This window comes from Anomalospiza imberbis, chromosome 2 (assembly GCF_031753505.1).
Source record: "Anomalospiza imberbis isolate Cuckoo-Finch-1a 21T00152 chromosome 2, ASM3175350v1, whole genome shotgun sequence".
Classification (NCBI taxonomy): domain Eukaryota; kingdom Metazoa; phylum Chordata; class Aves; order Passeriformes; family Viduidae; genus Anomalospiza; species Anomalospiza imberbis.
Genome location: NC_089682.1, coordinates 80,483,745 through 80,504,721, shown reverse-complemented (window position 1 = coordinate 80,504,721; position 20,977 = coordinate 80,483,745). Strand labels below are relative to the sequence as shown.

Sequence of the window (20,977 nt, the reverse complement as noted above, 5' to 3'; positions counted from 1 at the left end):
CCTATGGTAATTCCCTCATTTCTCTAAGGCTCTTAATGACTGCCTTTCTAACCCTTTCTCTTCCTCCTCCTCTGCAACAAAAGCTCCAAATATCTATTCTTTTCCTCTTTCTGTTGTTCATTTGTCTTATCCTGCTCCCTCCGTCAAGAAGACATGAGTTCTGTAAATTCCCACCTTCCCATGCAATTCCACTTATCTCCATCATCCCTCTGTCTTTTCAGAGAGGCTTCTCACCCTCACCTGTCCAGTTAAACTCTAACAGCACAAGCAAGGCTTTATTCTGGACAGAACTTGATAGTGCTTTTGGTTCTATTATTTAAAAATAATTTTATAAAGATCTTAAACTCCCACATCACTGTTCCATGATCATTTATACTGACCAGAATGCTGAGCTGAAAGCAAAATAGCAGAATCTAGTTATTCTGTGGAAATGAAGACAGTGGTAATACACATTCATATCCTACAATAATAAAGCTCCAGATCCTGTGCAGAAGTAAAGAAGCTACAAAAGAGAGAAGGCACTTGTGAATAATTTCTTGTTATTATCCTCTTCATTGAGACAGAAGAAATAAACTTCTACTGTTCATGAAAATTTCCTGGGGAAAAATACATGAAATAAACTTCAGTCTGGACAAAACAGCAAAACTGAGCATTTTGTCTGTATTCCACAGCCTGGTCCAGAAAGAAGAAGCAGCCAGCCTAACCTTCACTCACAGCTCTTAACAGGCCAATGCAATAAGTGAAAAAACTGTGGTATTTTTGAGGAAATGCTGGGATTTAATAATTTTGAAAGATCCCTGACTTTCAAGATGGATGACTATTTCATGAGCCATGAATGGTCACAGAAGCAGAAAGAGCTTGGCTTGCTGCTTCCCACACAGCTGCCAGAAAAAAAGGAAAAGCTAACCAGGATGAGAATAAAATACAAGCACCCTAGACTTGTTAAGTCTTTGGGGAGTAATTGGGATTGAAGCCAAGGAAGTAGTATTGGGCTATTTCCCATGGTTTTCAGAGATGCTTGTGTCATCCGAATAGTGTACTGCCTCTTACACACTGCAAAATTATACTCTGTACAGATAGAAGGGAAAATTGTTTTGTGACCTCATCAGGTTTTGTTCTATTTATTAGCTTTCCTCATCTTTTATTTTGTTTAAGACAAGGTATGTTTTCAATTGCCATTTTTTTAGGAGTACAGACTCCTTTAAGCATAGGCATTCTATTCATAAAAAGGCAACAGTAATACCAGTAGAAGTTTCTACTGAAACTTTGAAACTTCATCCATTTTTTTCTAATTATTTTTTTTGTGACTAAGAGCTTTCACAGTGCATGCTTACAGATGATTTTAACTATGCTTTTTATTTTACCAGCTAAATTGTGAGCCTCTAAAATTAACAATTAAACCTTTAAAAAATAAAATATGAATGCAGGTAAAGTTTCTGCAATGACAAGCCTAGTTTGGGAGGGAATGCTTTCTTAAAGAACAAAAATACACCACTGATTCCACCTCTTCCGTGATTTTTCTGTTCATCAGCTGGATTTATCCTTTTTGCAAGAAAGTCACAAGTTTTTCCTTACTCTTCTTCCACTTCAGTTACATTTCCCTCCTCTATATTCTCATCCTTTTGTCTTAGGAAATACACATATATTTGCATTCTATTCTGTGAAACTACTACACATTTTGTGTCACTTCCAGACAAATTTGGCAATATAAGAAATAAAAAAAAAAAGGACTGTGATTATTTAGGACAATACTTAATTTTTGTGACTTGGGATCAATTACATGCAACTGGCTTTGGTTGTAGGAACGTTAGCAAACTATGCTTGCTGGATAGCAATCTATACACGGTAGATGCTCAGGACACGTACTGACCACAAATTTTAAACCCATTGACTTTGGTCTACTTAAATCACCAAAGCATCAACTACTCAGACAGGGTCTTAATGAAGAGTTCCAAAGACCTGTCTGTCTAGAAAAATTTTCATCCATAATGTATCAATTAGAAAAGCCCCTCAAAACCAAATTCTACATTAATTTTTCAGAAATTAAATTAAAAATATATATATACCTGAATTAAAATAGAAAAAAACCCCAGTAACATAGAAAGGGAGTTAATGTAGTCAAGGGAGGCACAGATTAATTCAATTGCTTACAATGCAGTTGTTTTCATGTTATACTTGAAGCTATCACCTTAACGAAATATAACGGGTGAAAAAAGCCAAAATTTTTCCATCTTCCCACATTTTACATTCTTCCTAAACATCCATTTTCAGTGTTTGTTCATTCTAGTTTAAGGTGATCCATTTAATGAGGCCTCTACAGTATCTCTTATGAGATGTGTATAGTCAAATTATAGCCTATAAGCCTTTGGAAATTTCTGCCATTATGTCTAAGCTTTCACATCTGAATTTGACCCTGTAAGTGCTAATTCATATGGCACCAGACCTAACAGTATCCAAGTCAACAAGTCAATCTTCTACTCTCATCACTAAGATGCTCTTCCCTGAACTCTCTGAGATCTTTTTGGTAAACCCACATAGAAAATAACATACCAAGAGGAAGTTCAACCAGAACTTGAAAGAAAGGGGCTCTATTAGCAACTGTTCATACCCTGCAGCAATTTTGCCAGTAGCTAACAAGAATTCAGAGAATCATAAGCAAGTAGTCCTTTGAACTGCTGGGACACTGACATCTCTTATGTAGAAGTAAATAAATTAAGGTATAAGATTAAGTCTAGAGAATATAATTGTGGAAAATAGATGTTATTAATACCTCAAATAATTAGTGACCTTTGCTGCCAGAAGTATGACTTACACATGTTTCAGTGTAGAACATACACATCATATTTATTTCTACTTATTTTTACAATTAAGAACTTCCCCTTCAGGAAAACACAAAAAATGAAGAAAACAGGGAAGCAAAGAGCAGAACAGGCCTTCTGAAATCTGGGCTGTAATAAAAGAGGAAAGGGTACTTAATCATCAAAGAATGCATTTTAGCTGTGATGTTTTTTCTTCTGGTTTATTATTGAAATAAAACATGATGACTGAAGATATTTTTAATGCTTGGAAAGCAGAACAGACTCAGAAAACCACAGTATCTAGTATGTGTATTTTGTTCTTGCTTTATAAACATAACACTATACAAAATGAAAAATGTGACTTCATGTTCTACTTCTGCTTTGACAAAAAGAAATCTCAAATCCCTTGAATAAAATCTTTTTTTGTTAATGAAATAAAACAAAGTAAAGAATGTGGCAATATAACATTACTGGTTTCATTTTTCATCTGAACAGAAAGTAAATGCAGGTTTATTTCTTCGCTCTCAGCTCTGTCTTTCTATGACAAATCATCTGTCTTGTTCCCACCTTAAGAAGGTGCACTGAGATTTTGAAAGCCCATATTCTTTACTACAAATTGTGCTTATGATGAGGCTCCAGATATCTGCCAACCTTCAGTTTATCCACTGCAGGACATAAGATGTATTTCAGAGAACAGGCAAACCTTGAAAACTCATATCTGAAAAAGGACTGATGGGAAAGTAGGTAAAATGTGCATACTGAAAGGTGTCATGTATAGCATTCATCAGGTTTCAGTGTATATTAGAATTTCAGTTTTGGAACAAGGTTATACAGTTACATTCAAAATAAATGTTCTCAGTTATTTGTAGGGTTTAGTTTATAAAGAAATAATTTTGTTTGGATTATTTCCCAGTACACATTCTTCAAAACTTCACTTTGTTCTTGACATAAATTGAAAACAATAATATAGATATACTGTATACAGGCTTCAAAATGGCATTAAAGAGGCACATTATCAATATGTTTAAAACATTTAGAAAGCTCAGCTTTGCATCTTTCTAAGTGAATGACTAGATACTTAGACTGAGTAATATCTATTCCAATAAACTACTCTGTGGGAAACATTTTGAATAATGGTTAATTTATGCTGAGGTAATGACAGCATAATACAACTGAAATCTGTGCTAATAGGAAAAAAGAAGCCCCTTCCAGCTATTTCTGTTACAATTGGCTGAGGTTATTTTCACATCTCCCTCTCTTGCATAAAATATTACTTTAAGTGTATGTGAAAATGCTTGTTGCTAATTTTAAAAATCAATAATTGGTACCTGTCATCCATATGGAGAAAAACAAAAAGAAAACCCAGACAATAAAGAAGAAATTTTCATGAACAAAGCCTATATTTTATATATTTCAGCAATAAAAGAGAGCAATTGTGGTTAATGTTCTTTTCATATCGGCAAAACATTAAACTCGGTTTGAGTAAGACTCCAGGGTTTGAAATGCTCATGGAATTTCTAATGTAGATGATAATGGGCAAAAGAATTTATTCCAAATAATACTTCAGGTAGGCTGAAGTATTAGAAGGCATTTTTATGGAATTTGGGTTATTTATGAACTCACTGCAGTATAGATGAATGAATGACCTGAAATACGTAATAAATAGTCTGATTCAAGTCTCATCAGCTTAATAAATTACCATCAGCTCTTCCATTTGAATGTTCGGTGTAAAGCTGCTGGTGTTCTTTGAGTGGCAGTGCTTAGCACTGCCTGGATAAAGAACATTTTAATCATAAGTACAACAAAAAATAAACAAATCCCAAACCTTCTAAAGTGCTATTTTGGACAAAAACTCCACCTGTACACTACAAACAAATGCCATTTGTTTTACTTTAAGAGATTGTGTCTTTCTTGATTCTGAAAAGGTTCTGAATTCCTATAAACATGAACAGCATGATCCAGGAATGGTCATGAATTCAGATCATCACAGGTTTCTTTGAAATACTGTGTCTCATCTCTAATATATTCATTAAGTGGAGATATCATGATCAATCATTGATCTAACTGTGGATAATTGTTTTAAGGAATGGTAGAAGGACGTTTTTAAATCGGAGTCCTATGGATCAGAATATGACTTTTGACTTCTTGCATAAATGGCTTGTGTTACGTAGGGTAGGTCCTCCCAGAAAGTAATTTCATAGTTAAATTGGATGCATAATTAAAATGCTTTGGTAATTCTGAAGAAAACACCTTCTGAAAGCCCTTTTCTCTGCACAGCAAACATATGGAAGTGCACACCTTAATATCCAAGTAGAAGTCTATACATTGGGAAATTACTGAGTAGTAGCTGACCTCGTGCAATTTATATTAATTCCTTTTTGAATATTCTGATTTAATATGTCTTTTCCTATATTCTGTGTCTTCTGCAGAAATTTATATCTACTGAAATAATTATCTTACCCTTAAAAAGTCCCTATGTTTTGCTTCTTGATCTACAGAGAGTTATCATAGCAAAGTGACAGCCAATAGAAACTCTCCCTTTACAATTTAGAGAATGATACAGTGCTCTGAAACTCACCAGAAAGACATACAAATTATTCTATTATATCCATACATGTTCCCCGAGTGAAACATTTAAAAAATCCATTAATATTCTGTTGATAATCCCTTAAAGCAATAAAACACACAGGCCAAATATAGTACAAAATAATCATTTTTTTTTTACCCAAACCAGTATAAATTTGGAAAAAAAAAATCCTTGTTCTGTATGTTTAGGAAAAACATTATTTGGGATGAAGAAGAAGTAGATTTCTTGACAAAAATCAAAAGAATGCAATACACATTTCTTAGAGAATAGAGCCCTTAGCATACCAGAAAATAATTTCTACTTTGATGACAGCTTTTACTTGAATTCCTTATCTTAACTTTGAAAAAAGCAGATATTGATACTACATGCAGCTTCCAACTAATTTCACCATTATCGATATTCACGCTTAAACAGGACTGCTCCTAGAAAGGAAGCAAAGACTGTCCCTTGTATGGAGGCAATTAAATGCAAGTGAACATATAAGTGGCCAGTGCTGTGGGTACAATTCAATCAAGCAGATCCATAGGGGTGGTTTTGATATTCTTGTCACATCAAAGAAACAGCTCCCAGAAGAAAAAGATCTTAACAAGTTAAAAATGAAATCAGAATAAATACTAATAACTCGGAGAGAAAGGAAGAACAAGTGCCTGGTTGCAAGGGCTGGCGCTACTTTGAAGGTGTTATATAGTGCTATTAGAATAGTGTGTTAATTTTTTCCTCATAAATTTGCCAGATTCAGTCACCAGGGAAGGGCTAGCACTCCAGTTCCCTTTGTTAAAGATATATCTATCTTGCTGAGTCTTGACAGCCCTATCATGTCATCCCTCTGTAGTAGCAAAAAGTGTTTCAGCAAGAAGGGGAAAAAAAAAAGAAAGGAGGAAAAAAAAATGAAAACTGATGTGATCTACTCTGCTTCCTGTGGGCATATTTCACTATAGCAGATCCAGAGGGATGCTTTGTTATTCCTGTCAGATCAAAGAAAGAGATAACAGAAGAAAATATAAGAGGAAAAATATAACCCAGAAATGAGGGTAGCTGAAAAGCACTGCAAGACTACCACATCATTATGACTTTTCAAATTATTTAAATATGCTAAATATCAAGTCATCAACAAAGAAATAAATATTGCATAGGCCATATGCTCTGTTAGCTGCCAGAAAAACTGTCCTAGTACGATTAGTTTATGGGCACAGCAACAGCCTGTCAAACACCAGCAATTTTAATAATTTTTCAATTTGCTGTGTGAGTTGCAAGTATGCTCAGGTATCTTGACAGGTGCTTGGGAAAAATATCTGAGCCCACTAGGTTCACATTGCCTTGCTTTACTACATCCTTGCAATAATTCCTGCTGGACTGGGAAGATGTAAGCATATGGTAAAGATGCAACAGTTACAGGAAAGTCATTGTACTGCACTACTAAGCTGGATTTGCAGCTCAACGCTCGGATGATACAAACTTAGCCTTAAGTCCAAAGCAAACCAAAAGCTGAAACGATTTTTCACAATATTTCTAATCACAAACAAGGTGAAAGTGTAAAAAAGGAAATACACAGAGATCTGGCTATGATTAAAAAAAAACCCCAAACAATTAAAAAACCCCAAATAGCTTTCTGCAAGTTATATGTGGTTTCAGTATTACTTGTGGTTAGCCTTTTATGCACTAAGCTGTCCACTTAATTATTTTGTGTTTCATCTACAAGGCATTAAATTAAGGTGGCAATAAATAAAAATAATTTTGTCTTGTCTATTACATCTTTTAATGAGCAGTATGGCTGTGTTGTTTCCTTTCAGCCACAACACTTCATGTCATACGAGTTCCTAACTTGAAAAAAAGCACAACTCAATGGACTTTTGAGTGCCCTCATTTCCAGGTGTCTGGAGAAGAAAGGGGCTTCTAAAATCTACAGATATTCTGGGAGAAACCAGGGGAGTAACGATATTTTACCAAAGAAATGGATCCATAATATCAAAGCACTACAAATAAACCATATTTCCTATATTGTTCTTTATATATTAGCATTCTCAGCATCAATTCCCTGAAGTCAGCCAAGTCTGTCTAGTGGAAAAGGATTTGGATTATGATGTAAACTAACAGTAAAGACAATTCCAAATAACATCTAATGTCCAATATAACTACTGTTTACATATTAAAAAGAGATACAGGCTTTGTACCAGGGATGTTCTGTCATGTTTCTCCACAGGAGAAGACTGTCATGGTAAAGTTCATTATCAATTACTGCCTTACAAGTACAAGATGAGTTAAGCTGTCATAATTTTCTCAGCCAGAAATCCTGTGCTGTCAAAGAATGTCAATTTTTAATCTGACAAAAGGAAGAAAATTATCTGTTATTCTGACCTCTAATTTCTTGACATTTTAATGCTGTAATTGCTGTGGTTAGTGCTGCAACCATTATTCCACCTGTCAAGTAAGAATGAATCAATATCCTTAAGCTGTTCAAGTTTCGGCTTCCATCTCACTGCTTTTACTTTAAAAATGTTGAAGTAAAAAAAAAAAAAGAAGGAGTATTATGGGCCTGGAAATTGTTTATTTTATTTTGTTAGACATTTTTTCCTCCTCATTACAATATGAAAATCATTTTGCAATATGTGACTATGAGAGCATTACAGCTGATAGAACTGGAGAATTTATCAATTTCTAATCATAAAAGATGAAACCATGAAATTATGAAATTCAAGTTTATACTTTTATTCCATGGGGCATGTAAATCAGGACTTTCCTGTTGCTCTTGTAACAACTTCAGGTAAATTATCATGACCAATTATTTTTTGTCGTATCAGAAATTATGAAGTTGTTTGAAAAAATCTAATTGATTATGTTGAAGTGAAAACAGTTCATTTTACCCATCCAGTGAAGATCTTAAGTTGCCAAAGAGGTATTCCAGGGGCAGATGTATGTGATTTCATAGACTGAAGTAATCTAAAACTTAACGCTATCCCAGTATTAAGGTTTCTATCAGTAGGAGTTTTCTATATGGAAAATGAAGAAAGAAAATTAGATGGAAAATCTACTATTCAATAGATCTGCAAAGAACAATAACAGAGGATGGCCATTTTTCCAACACTAAACAGTAGAGATTTCTTGGACAGCTCCCAAAGCATATGAGAAAGCTGTAAGGAATGGCAGGGATCAGTTGTTCCACTGCTGAATATTTTTCTGTAGATAGATGACTACAGAAGTAAATTTAATATTCTTCACAGAAAGTTAAGAACATATTTTTATTGGTAAGTGAGGGGTGCTCAAGTAAAGGGTGAAAGTGAAAGGGCCAAAGTACAGCATAAAGAGGTCGCAGGGCCCCACCTTTTGAAATTACATCTTTCAATCAGCTCAGACGTAAATGGGAGGCTATTTTTTATTTGGAGACTTATTTCACTCGATAGATTCAGCTGGGACTCAGTTCAATATGAAATTAGTTGTGGCCACAGTTACTGCCACACTTGAGCCCACTGGTCTGATAATGGCTGCTGCCAATAAGGTTGTATTGATTGATCGTGTAAAAGATATACATCTTTTACAGCCATGCATTGAGTGCATTCACCATCCTCTGTGACACAGGACCACAACATTTTAGTTTATTTACAAAATAAACATCAAGGGCATTTGGATACTGAGAGATGCATTTTCCTGGACAACTTAGCGGCGCAATTAATTCTAAATTGCAGTGTTTCTAAATTAAAATGACAGATATCACCACTTGCCACTGTAAAATATGATAAACAATTTTTATAACTATTTTAAAGGTGCTAGTGTTCTTATCCTTAATTTCTGTATTTACAAGGGGTCTTCAGAGGCTTTTAAAATATCTTTTTGCTTTTAATTTATTTTCTGGAATATTTACCAAAAGCCAGAATAAAGTCAAACAAACCCAAACAAGCACAAGTTGAACAACAAAAAAGCAAAAACCCCATCATATATACTCGTAACAGATATATGACCACCAAATACATGGTTCTCTATATCATCAAGATGTCAAATGCTTTATTATTGGCCAGAGAATGTCCACTAGTTTAATAAACAGATCCCAGGAAAACAGAAAGCAGGTCAAAATCTACTTATATTTAAACATGTACTGTAAATTCTGATTAAAAATGAAAATATTTTTATATTTCTTATGACAATCCCAAAATCAACAATCTTGAGATCTCTTGGAAGTAAAAGCATACTACTTTTAAATGGATGTATAGAACTTTATTATCTATGCATAAAAAAAATAAGGAGGATTTATTTTTTCTGGTAATTTTTCCTTCTCCTTGCTATCAATGAATTTTTTGTACAAACTGAACTTGTTGCAATGAAGATTAAGCTGTGCTTTTAGAAATGTACAGTGTTAATTGCCTAAGAAGATGTTTCTATGTTATTGACTTAAAGGACGTGAGTTAGATGTACAAGTAAGTGAACAAAAACACCTCCATGAATTTTCTTAAATTTCTGATGACAAGATATGCGAGCAAGTAGAGCCCTAGGAGAGCTGAAGAGTCTCATTATGTCATAAGATGTTAGATAAGGTGCACAGACAGACAGATAGACCTCAATCCTACAAGCTGTCTTGTGGGAGTAGACCCTAAAAGTCAAGACATAGGAGTTTGCCCATGCAGATCAGGACCCTAAGCCATGCAAATCCCTTGTATTCATGGTGCTTGACACTTATTATACTTGACACTTTTTTATACTTTAAAAAGCATTGCTTCTTCTTATCTCTAGAAGAGCATGACTCTTCTCATGCTCAAAGTTTTAAATCCAGAAAATTATTACGCAGATGTCAACATGAAATATTGAGGCAGGGGAAGTCAAAGCAATTGTGACCAGTCTTAAAACTAAGAAAATATTAGTTGTTTAGAAAAATCTAAGGTATGTAGTGAAAATCCAGTTCTAGGAAGCCTGGGGTCTGAATGGTTTTTTAGTTCTGCCACCAAATGTAGCAGAATGCAGCAATGCACCACATTGGTAAAAAACCCCAACAAACACAAACAAATTAAAAAACGAACAAAACCATTACAAAACTCAGTAGTTAGCTGAATGAATGCTTTCTAGAATCTACTTATTTTTTCTGAAATCTGTAGATTTCTGCCTGCAAGATTGGAAGCAAACAAACAGAACCCCATTGCCTGGCAATGTACATTATTACTGTTTTGCATACAGCAGATGGCAGCTATCTGGGGGAATGGAAGATTGTGTGTAGAGCTTCATCACAGCAGTACTCATCTAGCAGCTGTTGCTTCCTCACACTTTCCACCAAATTTCAATTGTTTTAGCCAACAAATGAATGTTGCTAGAAAATCATCATGCAAATTAATAGGTACTAGAAAACCATCATTAACATTATTAGTCTTAGTGAAAACAAATACAATAACTGGAAGAAAATATAGCAGGATATCTAGAACATTTTTTTAATTTACTGATTAATTTAAAACACTCACTTGTATATATTGCAAAAGTATATATATTTCATTCATACCTATATAGAAATATAAGTACTTGAATGAACAACAAATAGAAAGCATTTTCTATTTTGATAACAGTTTGAGGATACTTTATGTGATTAAAAGTAATTTAAATATTTGCTGCAGTCACTCTAGAAAATACATTCTTTCTCAGACACATTTACACCATCATCTGACTGTAAAGGTTAGATTTTTGTCCTCTATGACTACAATGCAGGTTTTTTTCCAGTTTTTCAGTTCTACTCAGTGAACTTAATACAAGTAAATTATAAAACGTAGCAGACACTATATTAAAGAATATACATGGCAATATAATTTCCTACACCATAACTGAATATTAAACCTATTAGGTTCATTTGTTTTATTGCTAGTTTATTCATACTTGCTTCTAAAATCACCTGGGGCCTAAATTCTGAATCAAGTCAAACACATCCATTTTGTTCAGCAGTGAAAGATGGGAAAAGTAGCATTTCTTGTGAGATGACAGCAGTTTTTAGCATGAAATGACAGTAAACACCTACCTCCCTGAGGACAGGATCAGTGATACTGTCCAGGTTCACAGAGCCTTCATATGTTAGGTAGTGGAAAACGTTGAGTGCACGCACAGCTTCTGGTCCTCGTTGCTTGTAGCCAAATATGAGGTCAATCCACTGATGAAGTTGACATGATACAAACTCGCTTTCCAGGGCCTGCAAGTGAAATTCAGGATTAGGAAGTAACAGAAAACATAGCAGGCATCATTACATTTTCTCTTCAGGCTTATTTGATATATTTGAAATCTTTTGAACATTAAAAAAATTAACTTATCCTATTGAGATAAGCAGTAAAAAAATATTCTCTTTTTCCTTCACCTTTATATCATGCTAATTTTCTTCTCAGCTATTGAGTTTCTCTTAGCTGCAAGTATTTTAATAATTTCTGGGCTTTTCAAGTAGGTTAGGTAATTTGTCAAAAAAAAAAAAAAAAAGAAAAATATGGAAATTGGAAAGAAAATTCAAAAAAGCAGTCTTCCAACTAATTTTCAAAATAGTTATAATTAGTCTTAAATCTAAAATGGAAATTCCTCCATTGTTTTTTTCACAGTGCCACTACTCATCATGAACACTTTCCAGGTAGGACAGAGCTTCATATCTTTCTGAGGAAATTTCAGATTTTAAAAGCTGATAAACTTTGGGAAAATATTATTCATTTTGTTCATTTACATCAAAAGGAGGCTGCTTCAGAAGTAATCATCAGGAACTGTAGTACCAGGCCATGCCCTGTTTACTGGCAGCAGCCCCCTCCTCACCACCCCACAAGCAGGACTAGACTCAGACAAGGCAAACCATGCTTGGGTCATCATGCAGCCATTGCAGCCATTCCTCAGAGATTTTCCCTGTAATGCTCCACATGGAAGAGGAACTCTGTGCTTTGGTGGAAAACTGGACTCTTTTCTGTCAAGACCAGTGACCATTATCTCTGATGAAAATGGATGGGAAGGCTCAGGCTTAAGAGCTGACATGTAGCTCAGTTTTCAAGGGCTTAAGTTCAGCATAACATAAAAAGCTATAAAGAAATGTTGCAGACAACCCTACAAAATGTTGTTGTTTCCTTTTCAAAATCAGAAGCCATCATATGCATAATGCAATATTATCAAAATAGCATTCATGTTGCTGAATACTAAACACTATTAAACTAATAGTATTTAGTTTCAAAGCATGCCTCCCAACAAATATTTTAAAAATGCCATGTCCTTAATGATATTGTACTCTGCATGTACAATATGATATAGTCAGCAACTACATAATTCCATATAATCTTTTCCATAGGACTTTTACATCAGTTAGAGTGCAGGATGCTAGCATGCAAGGATAAAATTACTTATGCCACAGCAACAACCAATAAAGCATTTCCTTACTTTTAATTGCTCAAATTTTAATGTTCTTTTTGTATGTAATAAAGGTTTTTAAGAATTTAGACTTTAAAGCCAGTTATCTTTCTAGCATCCATCTCAAATCCATTTCCAGCAATCAGCCTAAGAGTTTTCTTGAGCATCTGAAGTCCACATATTAAAAGTTTCTTTTGATCTGTATATATTATTTATTTATTAACATGTAATTAACAAAAAAAAAATTAGGTATTTCTTTGGTCAAAATTAGCATTTTTATTTCTAGAATATTAAGAGCATTTCAGGAAAACAGCAGAACTTTTGATTACTCAAAGATCAGACAATACATTTGAAAAAAATCAGTGCTTGGTTTAAATGAGCGTACTTCACACTTTTCTCATCTAATATCCTCTCACTGGTGTTAGAATCACAAAAACATGGAACCATTGGACAGTTTGAGTTGTAAGGGACCTTAAAAGGTCATTTAGTCCAACCCCACTGCAATGAATAGAGACATCTTCAACTACTTCATGTTGCTCAGAGCCTTGTCCTGTCTGACCTTGCATGTTCCCAGAGATGAGACATTCACTACATATCTGGGCAACTTGTTCCAGTGTTTCAGCATTCTGACTATAAAAAATTTCTTCCTTATATCTTGTCTGATCGATCTTCTTTTCATTTAATGCCATTACCCACTGCTGTTTCTCAACAAGTTCTGCTAAAAAGTTTGTCCCCACCTTTCTCATAAGACTCTTTAAGTACTGAAAGGCCACAATAAGGTCTCCCCAGAGTCTTCTCAAGGCTGGACAATCACAGCTGTCTCAGCCTGTCTTCATAGGAGAGATAAACCAGACCCTGATCCTCTTTGTGACCCTCCTGTGGACCCACTCTAACAGGTCCATGTCCTTCCTGAGGACCCCAGAGCTGGAAGCAGCACTCCAGGTGGGGTCCCGCCAGAGTAGAGCAGAGCAGAAGGGCAGAAACACCTCCCTCGACCTGCTGCTCATGCTGCTTTTAATGCAGCCCAGGATGAAGGTGGCCTTCCAACCTGCAAACAGACTTTATTGGCTCATGTCCAGTCTCTCACCAACCAGCATCCCCATGTCATTTTGGCAGGGCTGCTCTCCATCTGTTCGTCCCCCAGGCTGTGTGGATACTGGGAGTTGCTCTGACCCAGACAAAACACCTTGTACTTGGTCTTGTTGAACCTCATGAGATTCCCATGGGCTGCTTCTTATACTTGTTCTGGTCCCTCTGGATGATATCCCAGCTCTCAGGTGTGTCAACCATACCACTCAGCTTGGTACCACCTGCAAATCTGCTGCGGGTGCATTCGATCCTACTGTCTATGTCATTGTTGAGATATTAAATGGTACTGGTCCCAGGGCAGACCACCACTTGTCACTGATGTCACCGAGCTGACGCAACTGTCCAATCAATTCCTTATCTACTGAACAGTCCACCCATCAAATCCATCTCTCACCAATTTAGAGAGAAGGATGTTGCAAGGGACTATGTCAAAAACAATTCCAGACAAATGACACCTGCAACACTTCCCTTGTCCACTGATGTCCCCACTCCATCATGGAAGGCCATTTGGTTGGTCAGGAAGGACTTTCCCTTGGGGAAGTTGTGTTGGCTGTCCCAAATCACCTTTCTGCCCTCCATGTGTCTTTACACAGCTTCTAGGAGGATCTATTCTATGGCCTTCCCAGGCAAGCAGTCAGAAGTTCCCAGGGCCCTCCTTTTTACCCTTTTAAAAAATGGGAGCAATGTTGTCCTTTTTCCAATCAGCAGGGACTTCTCCTGACTGCAATGGCATTTCACGGAGAGTGGCTTGACAACTAGGTCATTCCCTCGAGGGACTTTGCTCCCCGAATCCCCATTTTGCAGTCTGGTCACTCGAGAGGTGTGGGAAGAGATGTTGCCATTGAAGATTCAAGTAAAAAGTACCTTGAGTACCTTGTTCATTGTTACCAGTTTGTCAGTCTCGCTCATGAGGGGAACTGCACTTTTTTTGACCTTTCAAGTTAAAAGAGTTAAGAGAGTTGAACACATATGTTATATTTCCCTAAGGCAGTTTTCACTTGCATGACCAGCCCTTACTCAGCACCTTTTCATTCTAGAGGAGGTCTTACTGACCCTGGCAGGTTTGGAGAACTTATATTTCGCATGGATTAATAGTTATTTAATATTTTATTACATTATCTACTTTTTAACAGCTGCATAACATGTCTTTGTCTCCAATTATTTAAACAGATTTATTGTACTATGTTTACAGGTATAATGGTCCTTAATTCCTCAGGCAAGAACCTTAGTTTCTTGAAGAAACTTTGAGGAAATTTATAGCAAGGGAATATAATTATTTTGAGCTATATATTTCAGAAGAGTGGAAGCTGCATGATTTGATGCAGAATTTAGGGAAAGGACCAGAGTAGAAGGTGGAGAGAGGAACCAGAGCTGTGAAGAAAAAGGGCTCTTCATGGGCCTTAGCACTGCACAGCCTCCAACTGCAGGATGAAACGGGTGTTGTGTGTTCATGGCCTCCCAGTCGGGGTATGGCACCAGGCATGAAAAATAGGAAAGGTGCCCTCAAGAAAGGGCCACCAAAATGCTACGAAGTCCCACCTTGCCGTCAGTGGGCCAAGGCTTTATAATCTGGATTTATTTTAGTCTGGGGAAAGTTTCTTGTATCAGGTCTGACCTGGTTTCTTCAAGTACTCCTGCAATGCTACTCATGCGATACTTGCAGAATCCTCACCCTAATTTGCCCTAATGCACAGGCTACTCCCTGTCCATGGAAGTGCCTCCTGAAAATTTATGAGCTGTTCACTGTCAACGGTACATCATTTGGTTTCTCAAGAATATGCAATGCTCAGTAGGGAATAGGGTGAGGGTATTTTCCTTATAAAACATAATTTGTAGGAACAGTAGGAAAAACGTACAGAAAAAGACAACAATAATATCCTTAAACTAGGCTGGTGATTGCCATAGAAATCAGCACATTGGATTTAAATTATTTTGAGGGCTTTAATTTTATGATCATTTTTAATATGAACTATAGAAACATTTTTTTTAAATTATTACTTATATAATTTTGTAATATCTACATAATGACATATTATGGTTTTAAAATATTTTTAAACAGAAATGAACCAACATCCACCTTGTCATCTATCATAATTAACGTGTACACAAAACAGAGTTTTATTCAAGCACTCCCAAAATGAACTTGTTTCAACAGTTATTAGGGCTTCATTTTCAAATAGCAACATTCGAGTCAAGTTTTTTTTCATGAGTCCTGTTTTAAGGAAGGTGTTCACCTTTGTTATGAAGGTGTTTACCTATGTTATTGTTTCCAGTGGAGTGACTTTTGTTGCTAATAGGTAAATTGCAAGCATTGTTATACATCTAGTGTATACATATTTTGTGGGTTTTGCATGTTTACAGGCAAGTGTATGCACATATGTTCCACAGGCTGAAAATCTGATCTGTAACTGTTGTAAAATAGAAAGAGGTATTAGTAAGCTGAAGTTCAAATTAAATAAAGATATTATGAACCAAATTACTTCTTACTATAGCTCTTCTATGACCTTTATGAATGCTGCACATTTTCCCCTACGGTCATTCTAATTTGGTATTTAAAGGTATTTTTCACAGGCATGTCAGTAGGAGGCAGTGGCTTTTATTGTAACACAGACTATATGCTGTGTAAAACAACAGAAGTTCTGGATTTATAAAATATCTATCCAGGTATATTTAGTCACCAGAGAAGTGGAAAACCCTGATGCTGCCACTTGTCTGGACCATGGCTGCACCTTCTCTTTCTGCAGTTCCTGCTTTGCTGCCTTGCCCTCCATATCCATATGCTGTCTGTCTCTCCAAAAAGCTTTCCATCTTGGCTATTCAATTATATGTAATATATTTAAAGATATATTCTTATAATTACTCTGAGATAGTCTGGTTTTACAGATCTGCTAAAAAACAGATCATCAGCCATTTCAGCCTGTGAGCTGGGTTCTCTCCTCTCCCTTCATATCCATAGTCCTCTGCAGCAACTGCAGATTCTCTCCTCCAAATATTTCTCTTCCTCAGTTACTGTTCCTTGCACTGACTATCAAAGTTAAATCCTTGACTTTCCTCATAAAGTATTTCAGGCAATACTGCTATCTGAGATGAGTTATGTTCTTTTAAGCAAAGTAATATTTTAAAAGAAGTGACAAAGAAGTACACCATACAGATTTGGGTTATTCAGGGATGTCTGCAGAGAAGATCCTTTATGTAAGCGTCTTCACGATGTAAGTAAGATTCTTCAGCAATATAGCAAGTTAAAAAAAAACACTGCTAAAAGTAATTAAAAATCGGAAGTAGATTGAAACCTCTTTTGCCTGAATAAGTTTTAATTGCATAACCTTGGCAATACACAAAAAAAATCAAAGCGACTTTTGAGGAATATCAAGTGTTATATATTGCTTATCTGGTAGAAAAGAAATGTCAACTGCTGCTGAATGGTGAGGAGGAAAAGATCTTCCAGATTCTCATAGCACAGAAATTTCAAACTAGATATTTCTAGTGACTATTCAAGAAGCTTTTTAATTATGAAATACTATGCATCCTTCTGAATAGCCAGGGAATGGTACAAAAATGCAATTGGCAGCAGAGGAGTGCAAATAAATCATTTCAGAGACAGAAAGAAAATTCAATCTTAGTAACAGTTATGTAATAGGAACAAAATATGTATAACAAAAACAAGACATTGTTTAGTCTTTCAAAAATATAATTTATCATGAATACATTTTTCTCAGCACTGCAATTTGTAATTTAATATGTGCATAAGCCATAATTAAAATATCATTATAATTAACTTTGAATTATACAATCTTGCATCTTTTGTTTCAAAACTGAAGAATGCTTACTATAAAAGCTGTGCTTCAGTGCTTCACAGTGGTGTTCCCTGCCTTGATTTAACATGCTTGACTTACTGACTGAATCTGTTCTATTTCTGGCTCTTGGACTGCTCTGAGTCTGTGGGGACTGAGAGGCTGAGTAGGACTACAGATGCACATCTGTGGAAGGTTTTATGCGTGGAATTTTTTTTTCCTTGGTAAACTGGGAGATTATGATTGATGAGCCCAGCATTAGGGTAATGTTATCAGGGACACTTTCTGCCTCTGTCCTTTGTACTGTTGCTGAGGTCAGACCATAATCATGTTAGCATTGAACATAGTCCTTTATTAATGTTTCATGGGTAACTCCATAGCAATCAGTCTAGCTTTGGACGGATAAGTAAAACTGCTACAACAATCCCTGATGTATAAACCTAATGTTGAATATACTGTAATAGGTCTTGAAAGTAACTTGATTGTCTTTTCCAGTCTTTTTAATAAGTCTAATTTTCACAAGTTTAAAGGAATCTCTTTTGATGGAAAACCATTTCCACTTCCACTTCCATGTCTAGTTTGAAGTGTAAAACAAGCAGCTGAACAATCAAATGATACAATACAAAATCCCAGCCTGCTATTTATTCATTTGCACAGAATTTAGTAAAGCTTGTTAACCAATTGGCTAAATTGTGCTGATTTATGACACTGTGCCTCTGTGATGTTTCCGAGGCTGTTCTGTGTTTTCTTTGGTAAGTATCAGGATGAAATGATGGCATTCTTGCTGTTATTTTAAAAAAATGCTTACATTCATAAATGTGCAAGTGGTATATAAGGATTTTTATTTACTCCCACATAAAATTACATATAATATATGCTCGCAGAAAGCACAAAAAAAATGAACAGAAGAAAACAGCATCAGCTAGGGGGAAAAAAGATCCCACTGTATGTTCTGTACTACCACATAGGATTCTTCCCACTGAAATGAAATTACAACTGCTGATTTTAATAGACAAGGGATCGGGAAAACCCTTACTTGAAACATTCCTTAGTTTTCTGTAAACATATTCCCTGTTTGCTTTGCTAAGTTGCTGTAGAAATTCCAGTCTTGCACAAGCTTGCTGTGTTTTACACATCAGCATCACACCCAGGCTAATTTCTTCCACAAGAAAAAAATGTAACAGCCAAAGCCTGGCCTGGGGATGACCTAACTGAATAATACATCTGCTGGCCGGTTCAAATAATGGAATCAGACATTAGGTAGGGAATGTCAAACTTTCCAATCCCTTTGTCTTTGTTCCTTTGACCAGTTTCATTCTGGTGACCAAAAAAACAGGATACTGGCAGTTTGTTTTGTGCGTTAATAAAACCCTACATGAGGAAGTTTTTCTGATAAATTATTACGCATTCAAATTATTACATTTTGAAACTGTAATTCCATTACTTCTTACTACACATACAATCTGCATTTTCATGAAAAGGATTATCCTTCTTAACTACTTGCTCTTCATAATAAGCTTTGTAAAATGCTATGCATATATCATGCTCTTTAAACTCCCAAAGTTATTCACTTTGCTTTTATCCTCTGAACTCCATCCAAATGTGAATGCTTCTGTTTTCTAGTCACCCAGAAGTGAATCCAATATTCCAGGTGCAGTCTCAAAAGGACCATAGATAGGTACAACTGTTTACATCCTCTGTGATGTAATGATTCTCCATAGATGGCATCAAAATATGCTCATTTCTGGTGCTGTAATTCTGTAATAGAATTACAGAATTTTATCTAATCTAATTGCTGTTCATTGTCACCCCTACCTTGCTACTGCTCTATTTTTGGTACTATTTTTGGTTTCCAGACTTCTGCTTCTTATTATCTTCAATTCCTTCCTCCCAAGGTGATTTTCAGTCTATGTTCTACATCTAATTCAAATAAATCTATGCCTCTTTCTCTTGTTTTGTAGGCAGTTCCAAACTTTATTATCATTTCCAAACTTTATTATCATTTTCATGGTTCCTGATTGGTCATTTGAAGACAGCATGTATCTGTGTAGAGATGAATTTTAGCTACTGATCATGTTCTTGCTAAAAGTAGATGATGGGGCGAATAAAGGCCATGCAGAAACTGCCTCCTGGCAAAACTGCACAAGAATGGCATAATGCTCACATCTGTGAGGAAAGGGCTGGAAAACAGTAGAGGAAGGGTCTGATATAAATGGGTTATAGTTTGTGATTTTAGAATCTGCAATGTAGTCAGTTATTTGGAACCTGTAATTATGATACTACTCTAGTCTTAACATCAGCTTGTCTGTCTCCTGGGAGTCTGAGCATACTCATACATATGTGGAACCAGTCATTATCTCACTATCAAGTCCTGTAGCCCTAAAGAGGCCTAAATACTATACTCTAAATTCATGTAAACAGCTGTTTTCTTCAACAGCACGAAACTTTTCTGTGGAGAGCTGCTATGCTACTTTCTAAAAAGCAGGAATTGCACAAGGGAAATTAAATAAACTTAAAACTTAAAAGCTTAAGCTTTTTTCCAGGTGATCTCTTATCACATAATGCATTTTATCCTCCTAGTAATAATTCCTACATTGTGGCAAGAAAAGATTAATGAAATACAATTTAAGATAAAAGGAAGATTATTTGCAAAATTTAAGAATGGGAGTCCTTAATATGCATCTCTCATTATATCCCCCAATAGGTGGCAGCTTGTTTCTCCGTTTTCACCAAGAAATCACACTTGTCTTCTTTCAGATATCAAAACTGATCCTCTAGGTCAACTTTAGTGTGCTTGCACCCGGGCTGAGTTTGGGTTTAGACACAACCACAACCCAAAAAGGGCTCTGTGCAGCAACATGGGCACTCCAGAGACACCAGCCTGAGATTCCACATGCCACACACAAGAATTCAAATGGACTCCAGTGATCCTTTCAGTACACCTCCTTATTTTCTAGTAAAATTGCTCTTGAATTTATTTTCAGCAGCTGAGACAATTACTTGTTTTTAAAAAGAATTTTCCAATATATGTGGTATAAGAGAAATCAGCCAAGAAATGTTGTTCAGCTTCTTCCTGCCAATGACAGACTAATCTGTCAATGACAGAATACATTTCTCCTGGTTTGTGTAGTACATTTCATGTCTCAAGTGATGAGGTTGCCATCACTTCCTTAGGAGACTGTTGTACATATGTCAAACCACTTATTCTTCTAAATGGAGGACACTTCTAAATCATCTACATCTAGGAATAGGTTTGGTTTTATAATATTCTTCTATTCTTTTGAACATCATAGAGCTATACTTTTTCTATCAACTCCCAAAGAACAATTTTCTTTAAGTAGACAATTCTTAAAATTAAATTACCAAACTGATCAGAAAAAAAAAAA

The 20,977-nt window shown here is 35.7% G+C and overlaps 1 protein-coding gene across 11 annotated transcripts in view; it reads right to left on the bottom strand.

The window, feature by feature from the left end:
* The window catches only part of NBEA (neurobeachin), a 461,765-nt gene that overhangs the window by 36,069 nt on the left and 404,719 nt on the right, over positions 1 to 20,977 (bottom strand). For all 11 annotated transcript variants that reach the window (XM_068182000.1, XM_068182001.1, XM_068182003.1 and 8 more), the window contains one exon: positions 11,366 to 11,533. In XM_068182000.1, coding sequence (XP_068038101.1) covers positions 11,366 to 11,533 — 168 coding nt within the window. The remainder of the gene's footprint in view (positions 1 to 11,365; positions 11,534 to 20,977) is intronic.